This window comes from Ambystoma mexicanum, chromosome 1p, assembly GCF_040938575.1.
Source record: "Ambystoma mexicanum isolate Mex_15411 chromosome 1p, UKY_AmexF1_1, whole genome shotgun sequence".
Classification (NCBI taxonomy): domain Eukaryota; kingdom Metazoa; phylum Chordata; class Amphibia; order Caudata; family Ambystomatidae; genus Ambystoma; species Ambystoma mexicanum.
In genome coordinates, this window is record NC_090921.1 from 975,774,735 (window position 1) to 975,794,841 (window position 20,107).

Below are 20,107 nucleotides of genomic sequence, written 5' to 3' on the forward strand. Positions count from 1 at the left end.
TTCTGGAACCAATACAACCACTGAAGCTGAAGAGATCCAAAGACGACAGAAGTACGCCAGAGGATTGCTGCAGAACCAGCATTGGCTCGGCCAATACCACTGTTACAAACCTTTCATTCCTAAACTGACAGGGAACACCTTTGCGAGGAGCCTTTCTCCCAAAGATTGGTGGGGCCCATCAGTCACCTGTACTGCTTGAGGTAGATCACCTGTTATTGCATAGGCATGTACAACCTTTGCATTTCCTCTGTAAGGGCCAGGACCATTGTTCATTGTTGCAAGAACTCGTGGCAGGCTTAACAGCTGAAACTCTTCATGGCAGTCCTCAAGGCTCAACTGCACCTCTGGAGATCCGCTTTGCTGCCTTGCACCAGCAGACTAGCTACAAGAAAACCGAAGTTATATTGCCGAATAGCTGAGTGCCTGCTGAATCTCTGTCCAGGATCAACTCAAGACTTGCACTAGTGAAGATCGTGGGCCTCTCCATCATGGAACCGAATCTGGGTCTCTCCCCACCCCTACAGTCTGAGGTCTCTGGGGGAGCCTTAAAACGACTGGTGGAGAACACCCTTGATCCCACGACCCAAAGCCATTGTATGGTGACCACAAAAGTGAGCCTGGTCTTCCCCAGCGATTTACTGTCGCCTAGGAATCTTCCTACACTTTTATTTCTTGAACCGCACCCCTCCCCATTGGGTTTGCATTGGACACAAAGTTCTGCTTACTGTAGTGCTATCTGGGGCTGACCCAGCGCAGTGGTGTTCAGGCCAGTACTTCTGCGGGCCATTCTTGTAAACCCAAGGGTGGTAGTTGCTTATATTTTCACTAGGACTCATAGTTAAGACCTGTATGTCATTATTTTGCTTGTTGCATTTTCCCTGCACAAATTAACTTCAGAATTTTACCTGCACTAGCCGAGTGTGCCCTTCTGGACTACTTATCTCTGCCCTCAGGAAGAACCGTTTGGGACACATAGACGACTACCAGAGACTTGTTACAGGCTAGGGCTGGACTTCTAAAGTGATAGTCTATTGTGCTGAGTGCCTTATAATCATAAGGCCTATGTATTGATACATCCTTAACGTATGTTCTCTACACTTTAGTGAATGGATTGTCTAGATAACAGATTTTGATTCTAAAATATGTTGAAGTACTTGGACAGACCCGTAGCAAACACAATGTACATTCCACCAATACCCAGATGACACACGAATATACTTGTGGGGAATAGTTGCACAATCAGCAGACCACCATGTCCCGTTTCTAATTATAAGACTACCGCATTTGTGAAGAATTAAAGTAAAACCACACAACCTTATGATCTACTACATCAGAATCTTTTTCACCTTAAGCCTCAGAGGAAGAGCAAGGACTGCTCAAACATGTGTCAGGCTGTACATTGTTTCATTAAATAAGTCTGCAACTGAAGCAGTTTCCAAAAATGTTTTTCTTTTGGCGCACCGAGACTGGAACACGTTCTTACTTTAAAGGGGTGGTCTAGTAAAAAATGTTATTTAAAAAATAGATAGGCAACATAAAAAAAAAATACTAACATTCTCCGTTTTAAAACTTCCTATGTAAAATTTTGAGCTATTCAAGCTCAAAATTCGCAAAAGCAAGCACATGGGCGCATCCGTTTTGTGAAATGGGGGCCCTCCTGTGCTGGCTTTTGCGGCACTCATGAAGGAAAAGCCAGCCAGCTGTAGTAAACAAAGGCTACCGCTGGGTGGCTTTCCCTTCATTAGTGCTGTAGGCGGAGGACGGGGACCGGAGACCAGAGCATGAAAGCTGCAGCTGAATCTCGGTAAGTGCTATTTTTTTTTTTTTTAAATAAGCACTAGCTGCGGTTTGTTTTCTAAGTTTTCCGGGCTGGAGGAGCCCGGAAAACTTAGAAATAAAATCGCAGCTTTAAAAACGTTGTATTTATGTTTGCGGTCGCTTTTGAAGCGACCGCAAACATAAATACGACGTTATTGTGTTGGAAAACGCTGCAGTTTTTCTTTCCAAGTTTCTCAGGCTCCTCCGGCTCGGAGGAGCCTGAGAAACTTGGAAAGAAAAACCGCAGCGTTTTCCAACACAACCGTGTGTGTTTCTGCCTGCTGTGGCTATCACTTTGGGTCTCCGGTGCTGGGGAGCACCGGAGACCCAAAGTGAAAGCCACAGCAGGCAGAAACACACGCGGTTATGTTTACATGCCGCGTAGTGTTTCTACCTGCAGCTGATTTCCCATTTGGGGCTCTCGGGCTCCCCGTACCTCCCGACATACACACTGCATCCTCCATCACCACTTTCAGAAAGAGCCTAAAAATGTTCCCCCGTGGGGAGCCCGAGAGCCCCAAATGGGAAAGCAGATTCAGGCAGAAACAACGCGGTTGTTTTCCGCAATGCCGCGTTGTTTCTGCCTGAATCTGCTTTCCCATTTGGGGCTCTCGGGCTACCCGTGGGGCGCCCGAGACCCCCCAAATGGGAAAGCAGATTCAGGCAGAAACAACTCGTTGTTTTCCGCAATGCTGCGTTGTTTCTGCCTGAATCTGCTTTACCATTTGGGGCTCTCGGGCTCCCCGAGAGCCCCAAATGGTAAAGCAGATTCAGGCAGAAACAACGCGGTTGTGTTGGAAAACGCTGTGGTTTTTCTTTCCGAGTTTCTCAGGCTCCTCTGAGCTGGAGGAGCCTGAGAAACTTGGAAAGAAAACCCGCAGCGTTTTCCAACACAATAACGTTGTATTTATGTTTGCGGTCGCTTCAAAAGCGACCGCAAACATAAATAGAACGTTTTTAAAGCTGCGGTTTTATTTCTAAGTTTTCCGGGCTCCTCCAGCTAGTGCTTATTTTTAAAAAGTAAATAAATAGCACTTACCGAGTTTCAGCTGCAGCTTTCCTGCTCTGGTCTCCGGTCCCCGTCCTCCGCCTACAGCACTAATGAAGGGAAAGCCACCCAGCGGTAGCCTTTGTTTACTACATCTGGCTGGCTTTTCCTTCATTAGTGCCGCAAAAGCCAGCACAGGAGGGTCTCCATTTCACAAAATGGATGCGCCCATGTGCTTGCTTTTGCGAATTTTGAGCTTGAATAGCTCAAAATTTTACATAGGAAGTTTTAAAACGGAGAATGCTAGTATTTTTTTTTATGTTGCCTATCTATTTTTTAAATAAAACTTTTTACTAGACCATCCCTTTAACAACTCCACACCCTCAAAACTGGTCTCTCCTCCATCACTGAATGGATGGCCACACACTTCCTCAACCCTTCCAAAACAGAATACCTCCTCATCTGTGTCTCCTAAGGCACAAACCTGACTGCACCCCCTATCTCCACAGACAACCCACACATATCCCTCTGCACGCCTGTTAAATTCCTTGGCTTCACCATCGACCCCCACCTTTCCTTCACACACCACATAGCCGCTGTCGCCAAAACATGCAATCTACAACTACACCTACTACACAAAATCAGACATATCCTTCCTCTTGACCACTTCTGCACCACAGTCCAAGCACAGTCCTCTCTAAGCTGTATGGAAATGCTCTTTTCACTGGACTTGCCAACAGCACTCTTGCCCCCCTGCAAGTCATACAAAACGCAGCAGCCCGCCTCATCCTCCACCAACCCAAACATTCACCAATCACCCCCACTCTTACCCAATTCCATTGGCTCCCCATAACCCAGAGAATTGCCTTTTAAAGGACTCTACATTGTATTCAATGCCATCTACTTCAAAACTCCATCTTACCTTCATGGCAAACTCAAACCCATCACCCACACAAACGCCAGCCAACACCTTCTACACATTCCACTCAGCAAACACATTCACAAAAAACCTTTATCCCTGGGGACCCAGGGCATTGAACACCCTACCTCCCGACATACACACTGCATCCGCCATCACCACTTTCAGAAAGAGCCTAAAACATATCCGTTTCCCCTCACATAACCCCGCCCTCCTCCACTGCTATCACTTGTCTATCCTAATCTTCCTATACTAAACATGTTATAATTTATTTGTTCAACTCCCACCTTTTCAATATTTGAACCATGTAAGGCGCTCAGAGACCCGCTAGGTAGGGCAATAACTTAACACAAATCCAAATAAATAGTGTGTAACCCCGCTGGGTCCGAGTTGTATATACGTACTACAGTATTTTTACCTACCCTGACACTTTAAAGTGTGCCTTAGTGTCATATTGTAATATATTTGTGTTATTTTTATGACTTACCTTTGTGTGCCCTTTACTTATCAAGTCTGCTACGTGTTAACTATATTACACAACCGCGCTCCCTTTCCTCCTTAGTTCATCCTTGCTGCTTAGTGTGATGATGCCTTCACTCCTTTCGCTGCCTGATCCTGACCCTGGGGGGGAGGGTGGGTGGCTATATGAGAGAACCACCTGAGGAAGGTGTTAGGCAGAATCCTGTGCAGTGCCCTTAGGGACCACTACACACAATTAAGACAAGTGGTAATACAAGTTCACCTTTGGTACAAGCCTGTACTACTATGTTAAAGTGGTAGCAGTAGCGGAGCAGCCAGGCTTTGAGCAGTAGCAGAGATTACACAAAGGACCACAATTACTGTGACTCAAGCAAACACTGACTCAAGGTTTCAGGTAAAAAATATAAGTACATTTATTTTTAAACCATCTGTTATAAAACACTTCATTTCTATAGATTGGAAACCACACGTAAAATACACCACACGCAACCAATTCCACTTGTGCCAGTAAATTCAGGATAAGTATATTAGGATTTGACAGACCGGTGTTGAGATACTAACGCGTACCTGCGGATAGAAATGCTCACGAAGTTAAAACACTTTGTTCTTAAGAATTTAAAACAAGCGAAAAGTTAATAAAAATCAAAAGGCAATACTTTTTCAAGGCAAGGAGACTCGAGGACCAGTCCAAGGATACAGATTACAGTCAATAGGCCTGCGCCAGTGACAATAGAGCAGATGCTCAGTTGCCGAGGATCACGCGTTGAACAGTTTGAGATTCGAGATGCCAAGAGTTCGTAAATATTGTCAAATGGAAGGAAAAGTTTTAAGGAGGAGGGAAGAAAGAACAAACCTTCGTGGAGGAAAAGGGTTCACCCTGATTCCGGCTGGTCAGACAGAGAGAAAGACCAAGTGTGCACAGTACCTTATTCCGTTGGAGTAAAGCTGGTGCCACGGCATTTGTTCCTGGTAGTTCCTGCAGACTCATGGTTCCTGCGGCTTCAGTCGTGGGGACAAGGAGGACGTCTGTAGCGATCTGCACTACCCAGGGATGAGGCCAGCAGCAGCGAAAAGACAACTATGAATAAAAGGTGCGCTCCTTTAAAACAGGAGAGGGCTCCTCTGATGGCTATCCGGACCACTACAGCACAGCAGCGATTTCGACCCAGGAGAGGATTCTCTGTCTGAAGAAAAGACAAGCTGGTTGATCCCACCAGGCTCAAGGGAAGAAGACTCTGGGCTGGATCTTCTCTTAGTCGTTGAAGGGGGTAGATAGGTCAGGACTGCAGCAGGGCTTGACCAGGACTCGGGGTTGCAGCAGCCGACTTCTTCTCCGCTTCTCTTCGGTTCCTTGTAGTTCCAGAGACGACTCTGCCTTCTAGCTCAAGAGTCCTGCCTTTTATGCCAAAATCCCCCATTCACACAGCCTGGCTGTCAATCACTCAGCAGGGGGGTTGTTCAGCCCGGACAACCACCTCAGACAATCAATACAAAGTGTGACTTGGGTCTCCAAGGAGACCCTGTGCAGGGGGTGACTACGCCCCTCCCTCACATTCAGCCCACCCAGACATCCAGGTGCCAAAGGAGGGCTTCTGGTCAGAAACCCGCCAAAGGTCAGCGAACAAAGGAGGCAAACCTGGTTTGCCGCACGAAGAAAGAGCCAGGAAGGATGTAAACAAAAAGAAAAGGCGATTAGACCCAACGGGAGCCAAAATAAAAAGTATTTGTGCTAGCGGGTTTAAAGTTCAAGGCTACTAAAATAGCCTAAAACAATACCACGTTATGTAATATAATCGCGGTATGAAAATTAGGGTAGATACCACTGCCACCAGCCAAGTCTTAATGTTAAGGGAGCGAAACAATGCTCCAAGAGGTACAGATAAAAAGGGCTAAGAATTAACCCTTTCCAATACTCCATATAAGATGGGATGTACTGGATCTGTGGTTAAATGACTATGTAAAGTTAATGGCAACTTTACCCTTTTCTGGGGGACAGTAGTCAGCCCCAGAAATGGAGTCGGTGGGAAGTCGAAACGACAACCCTGTGTCACTGCACTGAAGGTCCCGTGTAACACACAAAGTGGGGGGCTACTGAAGTGGTGTACTCCAGAGTCCACAATCACAAAAACAGATGAAATACACATGGCAAAACACAGGTAAGAGTGGGGGAAAAACTCACACTCTTACCAAGTGGAAAAAATAAACTCCAGAAATCCAACAAAGCTGCTGAGGGACTCACTAAGTAAGGGAAATTAGCCATAGAATGAGAATTCTCCCTAACAGAAGGGGACCCTCGTGGGGGGGGAAGGGTATAGAAGGGAGGCTGCCATTGGGGAAAGTCAGATATCCCCCGTTCCCTCTTGGGGATGATTCCTCAAGCCTTAATGGCCTATTGCACCACGCATCCTCATCCATGTACTGAATCCAGTATTAGTATTCCCCAGCATGATAACCAGAGTAATATGTTCTTTACTGAGACGAGGCAGGGAGCAGTAATGATTACTCCTGAAAGAGTCCCATACCAGCTTCCGCAACAACACAAAGACTCATCCATCAACTACTGAGACAAGAGACCAAGAACAGTAAAGATCACCAAGGCCAGGAAACCTACGCTGCGGTCTAGTCTTGGAAACTCTTTAATTAGCCTGGGAAGTTTAAACCCTGTGCAGCTAACAGCAATGGGAGAGAGCTGCTGAGCTGTGCGGTTACATGCACAAGCACGGACAGGAACATTGGGGGGAAAAGACACAGTGGGAAACACTACCGAAGCTAATCTGCCCAGCAGAAGGAGGAAGAGTGCAGAGTATGCGTTGCCTGTTAGGCAAGATTTCCCTTAGGTGCAATTTTCCCTCCATTTATGGACTCCCGACCCCCACAAACTTTTTACTTTTGTTTGGCTTACCTAACCTGACTTTGTCCAGTGGAGCACAGCCTTCATCTGCACTCCTCTGGGCTTTTACTCATCTGTTATGGGGAAACTGACACGTCCTTCAGGATGTCAGTACTGGGAAACTATGTTTCCCTTAGTCTTTGACAATGTTGCCATTTTTTTGGTAACTTTTTATCTATGTGCCAAAACCTTAAAGTACCACGCATAGGGGTCCTTTTGTTTTATGGCCCTAGCCACCTTTAAGGATTTTTTGGTGATTGTACAAGTGTGCCTAGGACGAACTGATGGCAGCCGTTTACTTTTTAAAGTATTTTTTACTTGTTTTAATGAACCAAACATGTTTGGCTCAAGACTGTGGCCATGCCATGAAGTATTTTGTTCTGTCCTTTGGCCATTTTGTCCCTTTGCCTTCCCCCAGGTCGAGAGACCTGGGTAGTCCTTATTTGGGCATGCAGCCTCCCGCGAAAACCGCATCTTTCGCAGGCTCCTGCATGTCACATGTGCTAGTGCCCAGAAAGAGGGCTGGGATTGTCTGGTCCCAATCCACACTACTGGTGCCAGTATGTCTGATTGACTGGAACCACCATGGGCAGTGATTGGGCCACGCCTAGCGTGAATGCCAGAGTGCAGATCTTCCATTGGCTATCCCAGATTTTAGCGTGAAATAAATCTTGGATAAGAGAATGGGCTCTGCATCCATTCTAAGTCGATAAACTGAAGTTCACACTGAACTACAGAAGGAGCCAAGTATCCTGAAACAAAAGAGCAGACCTGTGGAACCGCCAGAGACGAGTTGGAAGGTTTGGCACCTTGACCCCACTGTTGTCCCATCAGATCCCTGCTTTTGTTTCAAACACAGCTGAAAGGGTGCTTTGACCCTTTGGAGTAATGGGACCAACTACTCTCTGCACCTCCTGGTTACCCTCGCAAAGAGCCTCTTCAGAAGTGTTCCTGGGCCATCCAGCAAACTGACCGGCTCGGACCCGGGGTACTGTCTAGGAGTGCCGCCGTCCCGAGTTGAGACTCAAGACTTTGGGAATCACTAACTTGTAGTCCTGGGCCCTCTCCCGCCAAAACTTGTCCTAGCTCCTCTGGGTCGCGATTTATGAGAGTGTGCCATGCCATGAGCATTTGCGGTCCCTGGGTCGCCCTGCTGTGGGGTCGGTCATCTTAGGAGCCTTGAATACCTGCCCCCGCTGTGCCCAAAGACGTGCTGCACTGGAATGGTCTTCCTTGCTTCATTGAGAGCTGAGAAAAGGCTTCTGTTCCACCACGGATTGCCCCATTCCGCAGCCGCTAAGAGCCGGAGCGACGTGTAACTGTACAGGGTTAAACCTACGAGCGACTTGGGACTAGTGGCAAAGTTTGGCCAGGACTGTGTCGAGGGTCAGTGAGCACTTGCATTACTAACCGGTGGACCCCCCGGCACAGCCATTAACGCACGAGAATCCCTGAAAAGATACTCGCCTTAGCTGGGCATGCATGCACTCCCTAGCTATTCCAAAACTCAAAAGTCGCTCTACCAGCAAGAGTAGACCCTCCTAGAATAATAGGGCATTATTCTTCATCACCTCAAGCCCCTTCCTTTTGAGCACAAGCCTCCCCACTTTGTAGGGCTGGACTGTATAAGTTAGGGATCGACTTCAAAGAACTGCATAATGCGATATGTGTGTTAACTTACCTCTTGTTACAGGTTGTGTTCTCCCTCTTAACTGCATTAGGCAGAACACATTTGTGTATATGGTAAATAGTGTAAAGCGTATGCGCTAACAGTCTATCCCTGTGGTTTATTTGTGTTTAGTTATAAGGCCTATAATACATTATATTTTTGATATACACTTATTTAAGAGTATTCTGTGAAGTTTTACTGTGTGTGCGCTCATTGAGGGCTTCCGATCACCCCTCCCGAGACTTACTTCTCGACAGCTTGCCACGCTACTGTAGATTGATCTGGTTTGTCCAGAAGGTTCCCCAGTTCCACTAAATTAGGGTGGCCTCCTAAACCTCTCCTCACCAGGTCAGAGTCTAGAAATCCATCTTAACACTGCCCGATAAAGGCATCAGAAACCAAAGACCGGCACGGCAGAGGGGCGGACAATGACAAGTCGCACACCAAGCCCACACTCCGAGGAGAATACAAGTAGAGAGGAGTGAGAGACATTTGGAGCACCCAGTAACTCCAGGGAAGCTTAGAGGGTTACCTGAAAGTGTGCGCTGCTTTGAAGTAGCCATCTGTAAGCAAAGTGAAGTAATTATCTGAAGAAGCTAATACATCTAAAAGCTATACCACAAGTGAGCAAAGTGAAGAAGCTAAAAGACCCATAAGCTATTCCACAAACAGGTGGTTGAACCTGCATCTTAAAAGGGCAGAAAGAGAAAACCGAGTAAAGGTGAATGAACTTGAGAGGGGCAAACGCCCAATATGTGAAAGAGAAAACCATTCAAGAAACGATAAGCCAATATTTTTACCATGAAACCATCTTGTATGGTTTCATGGGTAAAAGAGAATTGTAGTAAAGATATGAAAGTAAAGTCCTGGCAGGAGAGTACATGAAGTAGGAGAAAATACCAGGTTAAGTTAAAATGTGTAAAAGACTAATGAAGTCCTGGCAGGGGAGTATACCAGGCCAAATAAAGTGTATGTTAAATTACAAGAAATCCTTAGGAAGTCATATGCCCTAGGATGTTGAACTGTTTGGAACGCGATTCTTTGTTTTGAACTTGCCCACAACAAGTACACCCCCAAGCTCTCATATTCCCACTGCCACTTAACCCTTCCTCCGCCTCCATGCGAGGCTCATCCCTGCTACACGAATCCACCTGTGCTTCGTAACCCATCGTCTCTGACCCTTCACTTAGTCCTGCACTCAGCAGTTTGCTGCATGTGTACTTTATTTTCCTGTAACTTCCGATTTGACCAGCTGTGTACTTTTCATTCTGTCTGTCAGCAGCTAACTGTCCACCACCAACAACCACACCACCATCGTATGCATTCCCTAAAGTGCCTGCTCTGCTTAAAAATAATCGATCTAGCCACTTTTAGAGCTGTATAGCCATTCTCGTTTTGTGCCTTACAGTGCTTTAGAGGGCCCCACAGGTGAGTGACTCCTTGCCTGTATGCTCTCCGATTATGAGTCGCTCACCTGAGCAGTCCTTACTGTGTGGCTGTCTAAAAATGAATGCTGCCCCTCACCAAGGTGCAACTCTGCCACTCCGGGTAATGATACCTATGTGACTTATATGCTGCCCGACATAGCCCCCACTGCAACATGAGACAAGGCTTTGCCAGTTTGTGTAATTGGACCTATGCAAACTTTATGCTGATGGGCGTAGCCCCCTGTAACATGAGGTGAGGCCATGCCAGTCATTGTACACACACCACTCTGTAACCATATGTTTATTCTTGTAGCTTGTACCACGCACTTTCTGTAACTAGCGCCTAGATGCCTCAGGGCTTTGTGCACTGGAGATAAAAATAAATAAGTATTGCTCAACTGGGGTTGTGAATAGCCCTTCTAGCTTTAGATGGCTTTCCAAGTCCTACCCCAGGTAGTAGATTTGAAGGAAAAAAACTAACAAGTATGAAAACCCAATGCATTTTTTTTTACTATAAACAAAAAAGAATGAAACTTCTGTACATTTGGCATGTGTTTTCGAATCTGGACAGGTCATTTGCTTGCCACACTTGGTGAAATTCGTGGACAAGATCAAAAGTTATAGAGGAAACATGTATTCTTTTTCCTAGGTTGTGCTGCGCGATCTTAACCACAGAATGGTAACCACAAATTGTGTATACAGGGTTCAAAATTGCCAGGACCTGAGAGCTATTTAGCTCCGGGTTATAGCCAAGGGGAGCCTGGTTAGCTTGAAACCAACAGCCCTCAGGAGATACTTTTGACTCCTGTGCTAAGTAATGCCATACAAACCTAGCTACGTGATATTAACAGTGTATGTTTGGGAATGTATATAAAGAACTCACCTAAGGGACATTTATAACATATTGGATAATATAAAAAGGACACAAATGGCTAGCTCCTGGTTCCCCAGAGGTAGCGCCTGCCTAACTGGTTATTTACGATACCCAGGAGCTGCTTTTAGCTCCTGTAGACAAATCCCAATTAAGATCCCTGTGTATACGTTTTTTTAAGACGTTCCAACCTATGAAACTGAAATGTGGAAATGACAATGCTAAGGTTCAAACACAGCCCAAAGGTAACAAAATGTAAAGTCTACAAACACTGGAAATTGTACCAACCCTTAGTTCAAATGAATACATTCCCAAATACGAGCATATCACACCACACTACAAACGTAACCCAGATACTTATGACTTCGCAAGTCACTTTAAACCATGGGTTGAGTTTCCTAACGTTTAGAGCAAAAACGTTAGGAAGTAGTTATAGGTTATAAGGAAGTGGTGAAAAGTGTGTTCTGGTTAGATTTGTAGTGGCCTTTGTGTTAAGGATTTATAACTACATGTGAACTGAAAGCTGGTACATTGACATTGGTAGTCCCAATATTTGTAAACTTCATTTTCTGGCTGAAATCCCTGGTAGTACCTTACAGTTGTTACATTTGTTTTGGACCTCGTCTTTTTATAGGTTGTAACCTAAAAAAATGTAAATGTGTTTTTCCACCCATTTACTTTTTTGTATTATTGCGGTTACAGGAAATGTGTGATCCAGGCTATTTGCATATGAATGTTAAATGTGTATTGCACACTCCCCATGTGCAATCCATGCTTATTTTTGTTTTAAGCATAAGCTGCATGCCTACTGCATGTTATTAATGTTACTTATGTGTACATTGTATGACATATCTTGTGTAAATGCATAATGCACATTACAAGCAGGCAGCCCATGGATAGATATTCCATGCACACTGTGTGCAATTTGTGCTTACTTTCATACAAAGCATCAGATAAGTGTTGCTCACTTGTATACAGACATGATTTATAAGCATATGGGATTTTATGTGCACATACATATTCTGAACACGTGGCCCACGCTTATGTGCACTCCACACGTAGTATGTGCATAAACCAGATTATGTCGGCATACGTATGTTACGTGCGCATTGCATCTTAGTTGCATGGCTCCACTTAAATGCACTAAACACATAATGTATACGTGTATTAGTATATGTAGGTTAACGGAGCATAGGTGGGGGATCCTCTGTGCGTCCCAAGAATAGCTCTGCACATTTAAGCAAACGATACATGCTTACATGCAATCCAAAAACAATGAATGGGTGTATTGCATGTTGACTCTAGTTGTGCGTATTGTCTATGGGTATATGTACACAGGGAATATAATGGAAGGAGTTTGTGTTTGACAATTGTAGTGTGTTGCGAGTGTTTGTGTGGCGTGCGGTTGCTGGTATGCAGCCAGTTATTCCATGCATGATCATTCATTAAGTAGTGTACTTGTGTGTGGTCTGTGTATACTGGTCATGCGAGTTGTCTGAGCCTACTGTGCTCAGTTGTATTGCACCATTCCATATATTCTGCACATGCGACTATTGTGCTGCATTGGATTTTGAGAAGGATGTTGGTGGTCATGGCAGGGACGTGTATTCTTCATATGCAAGCACATCTACTAGTTCATACAACATATGAACACAGATACATTTTTGTTTTTTCAAAGGGGGTTTGGCCTACTCCATTTTGGAAATGTGTATGGCATGCACCACTTTGAAGTAAGTCCAATGTGCCTTCGAAAAATCAAAACCTAACCATTTTGAAAAATCCATCGTGAATAAAAAGATTTTTTGCTCACCAAATTTGGTGTACTTTTTTACATGATCCCAACAAATTACAAGAAAGGGATTTCTTGTATCACTATCACAGCACTATAAAAGGACATGATTTTCCATTTAAAAGCCAAAATTCTTCCATGAACAATATTATCAGCATACCTTAAATGGGTGATGGAAGACTTGTTGGCAACAGTAATGAAAGTGGCATTGCTCCTTTGTTTGAAGCGTTCATCCAACAAGGTTTTATGACGAGCAAAACCGGCTTAGTTACTTCCTGTTGAGCATACAACTAGACAACAAGTGATGTATCCCTATATAATGCACACACAACACCAAAAGCATTATTTTTACCAGCAAAGTGATGCAACCAACGAATACCTGACAACTCTCGCTCACTACATTGCCATTTTCTGCTCAAATTTCCAGTGCTACGCTGATGACACAACTCATTTTCTGGCTGCCCTCGGCCACCTCCTCTCCCATCTCTGACTGCCTAACTGCCATTCAAGATTGCTGTGCCGCCAATGATCTTTGTCTGAATGCCAGCAAGACGGAGATCCTCCTCATCGGCACACCATCTCCATCCTTTTCCCTCACTCTCTGGCCGGCCTCCCATGGCATCCTCCCACCCCTACCTGCGAGGCTAAGAACCTTGGGGTCATCTTTGACTACATACTTTCCGTCTCGGCCCAGATCTCTGAGGTCTCTAAAAAGTCAAACTTCCTACTGCACCTCCTCAGAGGTATTCTTCCTTTCCTCTCCTTCCCTCAGAAGCTCACCATCTCCCAAGCTCTGGTTCTCTCTCGGTTGGACTTTTGTAACAGCCTCTTTCTAAATCTACCTGCCTCTACTCTCCGCCCTCTACAACTTATCCAGAACAGGACTGCGAGACTTGTCCTTGGCCTCAAGCCCTGGGATCGTATCTCTCGAGCTCAGAAATCTCTCCATTGGCTCCCAGTGGATGCAAGGATTAATTTCAAAACTCTTTGCATTGTCCACAAGGCTTTCTCGGGCCTGGGTCCAAAATACCTTCAGCTATCCCTCCGCAAATACCTCCCCTCTCGAGCTCTTCGCTCCTCTACCTCTAACTCCCTCTGGGTCAATCGTTTTTCAAAGAAACGAGCTGGGGGTAGATCTCTATTTTCGGCTGGGGCCTCCCTCTGGAACAGCCTCCATGCCACTCTAAAACTTGAGGAGAACCATCTCCAGAAGCACCTCAAAACCTTCCTCTTTGTTTCTGCCTTCGCTCCCCTTCTCCCCTGCTGATCTGCTCTCTTGGCACTGTGCACCTGGAAACCCTGTCCCCTGGGCCCAGGTACCTACTCACCCTGCCACCTTCCTGCACTGCCTCCTGGCCACCCCTTGCACTGGGGACTGTATCTGTACCCATACAGCCTCCCCCCATTTTTCTTCTTTTTCTGCACTTATTCAGACTTACCCAGTCTGCTGCCTTAAACACAGCACTTGCCGGCTGCACTACCAGTTTTCCTCCATTTTCTATTTATTTTTATTTATCTGCGCTCCTCGGCTCTGCACTTTCCACTCTCCCCCTTCCACACACTTTTTCCCTTTTCCCCATGCACTTGCACGTTCTCAATGTCACTGGGCCTAGTAAGATCGTTTTTATGTTGTGCTGTGTTCTCCCTTGTTCCCCTCCCTTGCCTAGTCGCGCTACGAAACACTTGTGTACGAGCGCGATACAAATAGAATATATCATATCAAGCACCATCTCTGAGAAAACTAAACTACCGGCTAAAGACTTACAGTTGTAACATGACAATCATCCACTGCTATCCTCAGGATCCCAGATGTTAGGGTAGAGACATACTTGCATTTGGTGGAATTGATAATATGGTAAAATGGGGAAAAGAGGATATGAAAGACAGGCAGGGCCACCGGACTGGTCAGACAGCAAAGTTGGTTGCTATTATTTTTAATAGCTCTCATAGACCAGATGAAATAACACCATCATGCAGATAACCTTAATGAGAATTACGCATTTACTTGCAGTTCCCTGCAAGGTGTACTGTTGTTCCAGTATAGTAAACGGGACATACAATTCTGAGGAAGAAAACTCATGTTCTTTAAGAAACGAAATTAGGGAAATACAAAATCGTCCACCAAATGTGTCTGATAAACACATAGGTTAATGTTCATAATTCAGTACATTACCATTTGCTCATTGTAAAACTCGGATTAACGTGTGCACGGATCTATTGATACCAATATCATATTAAAAAGAACAATGGATACCATAGTTTCCCTCAGCCAATCATTAAACTAGTTTAGCACATTTGGGCATCACAACCAACAGTGACCTGCCAGGCAAAAGAAATGGATCAATGAGAAATAATCGCCCTATTATATCATGATGTGCGTCATCCATTTTTGATTTTAATCTAATTTTCTACAGTTTGTATCAAGACAGTATATGCAAAGATCTTATCAAACAAGAAAAATTATGAAAATATGCTCGTGAATTACCGCACTTTAATAGGTGCTGCAAAATAAATACTGCGAGATTAGTCAAATACCCAGGAGGAAAATTAATTGTAAAAAGATACATTGGTGGGGTATTTAATTTATACATTTAAAAAGCAACCCCGCACTTTGGATTTACATTTCTATTATTGCTGTAAGCTTTACGCCCCTGACCCAGGAAGCTGCGATTCTTCAAAAACCTTTCTCCAACTATAAAGCAGCACCCTCCTCTCAATCTTACCTACCTAATTACAAATACCTGTCTCCTGGGAGCAAGTTGCAGTGCTTTTATACTAACTGTAATTTAAAACGCAAGTGGAAAGAAATAGCCATTACAAAGAATAAGCATTCATGTGTGGTTATTTTTGTGGTTATTAAAAAAAAAAAAAGCTGCTGTTATTTACAGGATAGAGCAAAACAAATATATAAGAAAGCGGAAAGTGTTATTTTCAGGTATTCAACGGTTGCGTGGGAAGAGAATGATGCTTGACTGGGGCTGTCTGTACACTCCTCCAAGCACATTCTGCTTATATAGAATTATTGTTATTGAGTAGCAGTGCGCATTCGCCCTTACCCACATGCAAATGCAGCACCAAGCGTGTGGTAAACACTATTTTCTTGGAGTATACTGCTATTGAAAAACCTGATAATGAAAGTGCGGTCTGCTAATGAACGATCCTCAAAATGACGAGTGGTATAAAGACAATAAGGCAGAACAGCAAGGAAGTCTTACAGCACTAGTTAAAAATGGTTACAGTATCACCACTGTTACTCCAAGATGACCCCAAAACATACACAGAGTTGGTTTAAGTCCCTGCCCGTTAATTTAAAAATAAAAGTACTTGGTGAAGAAATGTTAACTCCTACGGTAGAAAAAGGCCATCATTACTGCAGCATGAATCATACGCCTATTTCCTCTTCATTGGATGTTTTCGAGCCGGTTTCCTGGGATTGAACTTTCTTTTTGTTCGCCGGTCCTTCTTGTGGAGCCAGTTGTCCCGCTCAGCTTCCCATTTCAGTTGCTTCAGACTTGCGTTTTCCTTGTTAGCCATTGCATTCATGCCAATATTGTCAAACTTTGCTCCTGAATGTTCATCCAAGAGAAAACCAAACTCTTCTGCAGCTGCAGACAATTTAGAATCAACTTTGAAGCCTTTCTTTCTGTGTTTTGAAATTCCTGGAGGTGCACTTTCAGAACGCTTTCGCTTACCAGTCTTAGACCCCACCTTGGAAGTTTGGGGCGGTGTATCATCTACAACCTGCTCGTCTTCATCATCTGTTATGTCAACAAAGGCACCTCCCTCTTCTGCAATGTCTTCACCAAAATCCTCATCATCCATGCTGCCTAAAGAGATGACTTCATCATCCAAATCGCCATCCTCATCATCCTCAAATTCTGAATCAGAACTAGAACTAGCATCCCCACCATGACTTTTCTTACTTCCTTTGGTACTCTTTTTTACATTACTGGCAAAGTCAAGGTCATCACTCTCGGGGATGCCTAAAGCATCTCCTTCAAACGAATCCAGCAATCGCTCAAACTCATCATCGTCCACATCTTCCACACTCTCTTCTTCAAAGCGTGGTCTCTTTTTCTCCTTTGCAACTTTTCTATAAAATCTGTGAAAGAACACTTCCTCCACGGGTATTTGACTTTCTTCTCGTTCAAGGAACTCCTTACTGTTCACTGCATGAGTGTGAACATTGTTCATGTAGATTTTCTTTTTGGGGCGCATTGCAGCACCAGGCCTGTCCACATTATCCTTTTGCAGTTTAGGGTTTCGGTACACAAATCGATCCAAGAATCTCATTAATGTAAAATCCTGCAATGGATCACCTGTATACTGAATGCGATCTCCCTGTAAAACGGTTTTTGCAAAGTGGGCTACAGATGGATGAAAGTGTTCTGAAAGTTTTCTGAGCTCCCAAAGACTAGTGCAATCTGCGCCACAAAACAAGGGATTTCTGTTCAAAGGGTCATAAATGCTGGAACTTATTCCACCTTTTAGAGTCTGGAGATGTATCCATGAGTGTGCTGGATTGGAAACTTCTGCGTTTCCTACGCCTTCTTTGGTTTCATGTATTTCTTTTGTTTTCTTCTCTTGATCGGTTAAATTATCATCATCATCTTCACAGTCATGAAAATGTTCCTCATCATCAGATTCCCCCTGCTCCTGAAGTAAAGCACGCAAGGCTGGTTTTAATCTTAGAATCTCAGACACAAGGTATAGAGCTCCACATATAAAGGGGGCCATGCTCCCACAGGTAACTTGAAGCAAACGCTTCATGAAGGCCTTCACACGCCTCAACTCAACATCCGCTTTCATAGACTTATAAACAAGGTTGAGGAACATGGACTGCTTAGAGCAGTGCACCAAGCCTGGATCCAGGAGCTTTTTATATAGAGCAGCGTAATAGCGATGTGACACAGTTTGTTGAGAGTCCATTACCTGGAAAAGCAACATGAAGACCTGCACACTGGTGTTAAAGTTGACACTATGCACAATTTTGAACAGGGTATTCAGTTGCTCAGTCACCTTTTCACTTCCAATATTGGCATAAGGGAAAGCTCTGTTGACACCGCTTAAAAGAGCCCTTAACATTTTAGACTCCACGTCTTTTTTCTTGATACAACTTCGAAAGAAGCAAAAATACACAGTAATTAGATTATTGGCAAGATCACTTTCGTCATGGCTTAAGATAGTTTGGTTTAAAAAGCAAATGCCATAGTACTGGGCCTTTGTGCTGATATTTGGACGATAAAGAAGTCTCTCAACTTCATAACAGACAACACCCTTCATGTTTGGATGCTTCTGAACTAAAATCTCCAGGAGATAGGTAGCTTTGGTGGCTACTCTGTATTGGGGATCCCCCAGTTTATTCACAAGTTGAACCAGCAGCGCTTTCTCCTCTTCTGGTTTGGTACAAAGCAGTTCGTGAGCCACTGTGAGGGCACGGGTCTTTGTAGCTAGCAAAGTATCATGACTCAGGGCCTCCAACACCTGCACAAACTCTGCCACTTGGTGCTTCAACTGATGCTCAAAATACCACAGGATCAGTCTTCTGTCTCTGGCATCTTTGTTGCCACTGGATATCTTCTCCAGCTTGTCAAAGGGGTGTTGGGAGAAGGGCACCAGTTTACGGTGGTCTGGAAGCAGGTCTGATAGGAGCAGCTCTTTGAAAGTGTCCAAGGCCATAAGGCATTGCCGCCTGCTGGCTTTCTTCTTGATCAGGTTCACCAATGACTCAATGAACTGGAGTGTGTGGACAGCAGCATCTTGGATGAGGAGTGTCATAGCTGCCATTCTGTCAGCCAGTGTGCCCGATGACACCACAGTCTTCATCCAGGCATAGCCAGCCCCCTTCTGCAGGTCCTTCTTACTCTTGTAAAGGTCTGATTCGTGCTCGTATAACTTCTGTGCCAGAACCTTGTATTTGGACACCTGGACTGCGTCCTGAGGTTGAGAAGTGGCCTCCTTTGTGTACTCCATGTCATACCACTTGCCCCCAGGTTTGATTAGCAGGATGGGCCGAGGGTGGAACTGAAAGTTTTCAGGACTTGAAGCTTTTTTGAGAGCTCCACTGGTGCTCGAGACTTCGTTCAGTTGAAGTGGCTGCTTTTTCGTTATCTTCTTGGCTTTGATCCCAGACTTCTCTTCTGTTTCTGTCCTCTGACTAGAGCCCTGCCCTTTTATAGCAGGTATCACATCATCATTCTTGGTGCCAGGGGTCAATTTATCAAGGCTGGAAGGGGGATCTTCAGCCTTTTTCTTCCCCCCCTTCTCTCTTTTGCTAGCCAGTACCCCTTCCTTTCGGACAGGGGTGCTCGTCTCCTTGCTACCAGGGATTGTATGAAGTTCTTTAGCTTTCTTTTTAGTGGAGTCCCCATCACCGTCTTTATTCTCTTCCTCTAGGCTCTCGTCGATCTGCAGACGGCAGCTCTCCGGGAAGCGGCCAAGACCAAGCCCCTTGACGAAGGCTTCTAATTCACCGGGCTTCAGGTCGTCAATTGCGCCCTTCTTCCCCCCGTCTATCATCTCCTCTGGATCGCCCAGACCTGCCAACATAATGAAGTCTTGTTTGGTGCCGCCCAGACGCAATACCTCCTCCAGGGCAAAGCCATCCTCGGCTTCAACGCCGTCCTCCGAGTCCTGAGTACGGACGCCTTCCTCACCCTCTGCTGTGTCCTCGTCATCGGGCTGCTCCTCATCACAGGACGCTCTGGAGCTTACCGGGGTTCCTGTAGCTCGCTGTCTGCGAGCCGTCCGTAAAGGAGCCATGGCACCGTTTTCTATACGGGGCCTCTGCCACAGCACAGGAGCTCTAGTCACGTTGAAGGATAGATGGCAACATGGACACGTGTTCCCGTTGCAAATAGGCGCATGCGCAAAGAGCGAATGGCTGTCACTGCGACCACCATCTCCTGGTCAGGCAAAATGTCATTGCTTTCTCTATGATCATTTGAACGGGCGGACGGTATCCCTAAATAAGTGACATTCGCTGGTCTTATGATGGCTGCTTTTTGAGGGATTGCATAGGGCCAGCTAAGAAAACCATACGATGGGCTTCTATGTTGTTTTTGTTCCCGGCTCCTTCACATACCCTTCTGGGGACACTACATTTTCAAATAATGTGTATACAGGGGCATATCAGGAATGTGAGGGGTGATGCATGTTCGTATATTACCCAATATAAATGGCCTTTAATTTTGGCTGGTTGTCCCAGCAAAGTACTACATTCGGACTTTATATATTAAACATACAATTTCTCAGTC

General features: G+C 45.0%; 1 protein-coding gene across 1 annotated transcript; it reads right to left on the bottom strand.

Moving 5' to 3' along the window:
- Positions 1–15,325: 15,325 nt before the first annotated feature.
- Positions 15,326–19,710, bottom strand: CEBPZ (CCAAT enhancer binding protein zeta). Its single transcript, XM_069654107.1, has one exon. It carries the CDS (start codon positions 19,611–19,613, stop codon positions 16,242–16,244), a length of 3,372 nt encoding a protein of 1,123 aa, XP_069510208.1. The 5' UTR covers positions 19,614–19,710; the 3' UTR covers positions 15,326–16,241.
- Between the last annotated feature and the right edge of the window lie 397 nt (positions 19,711–20,107).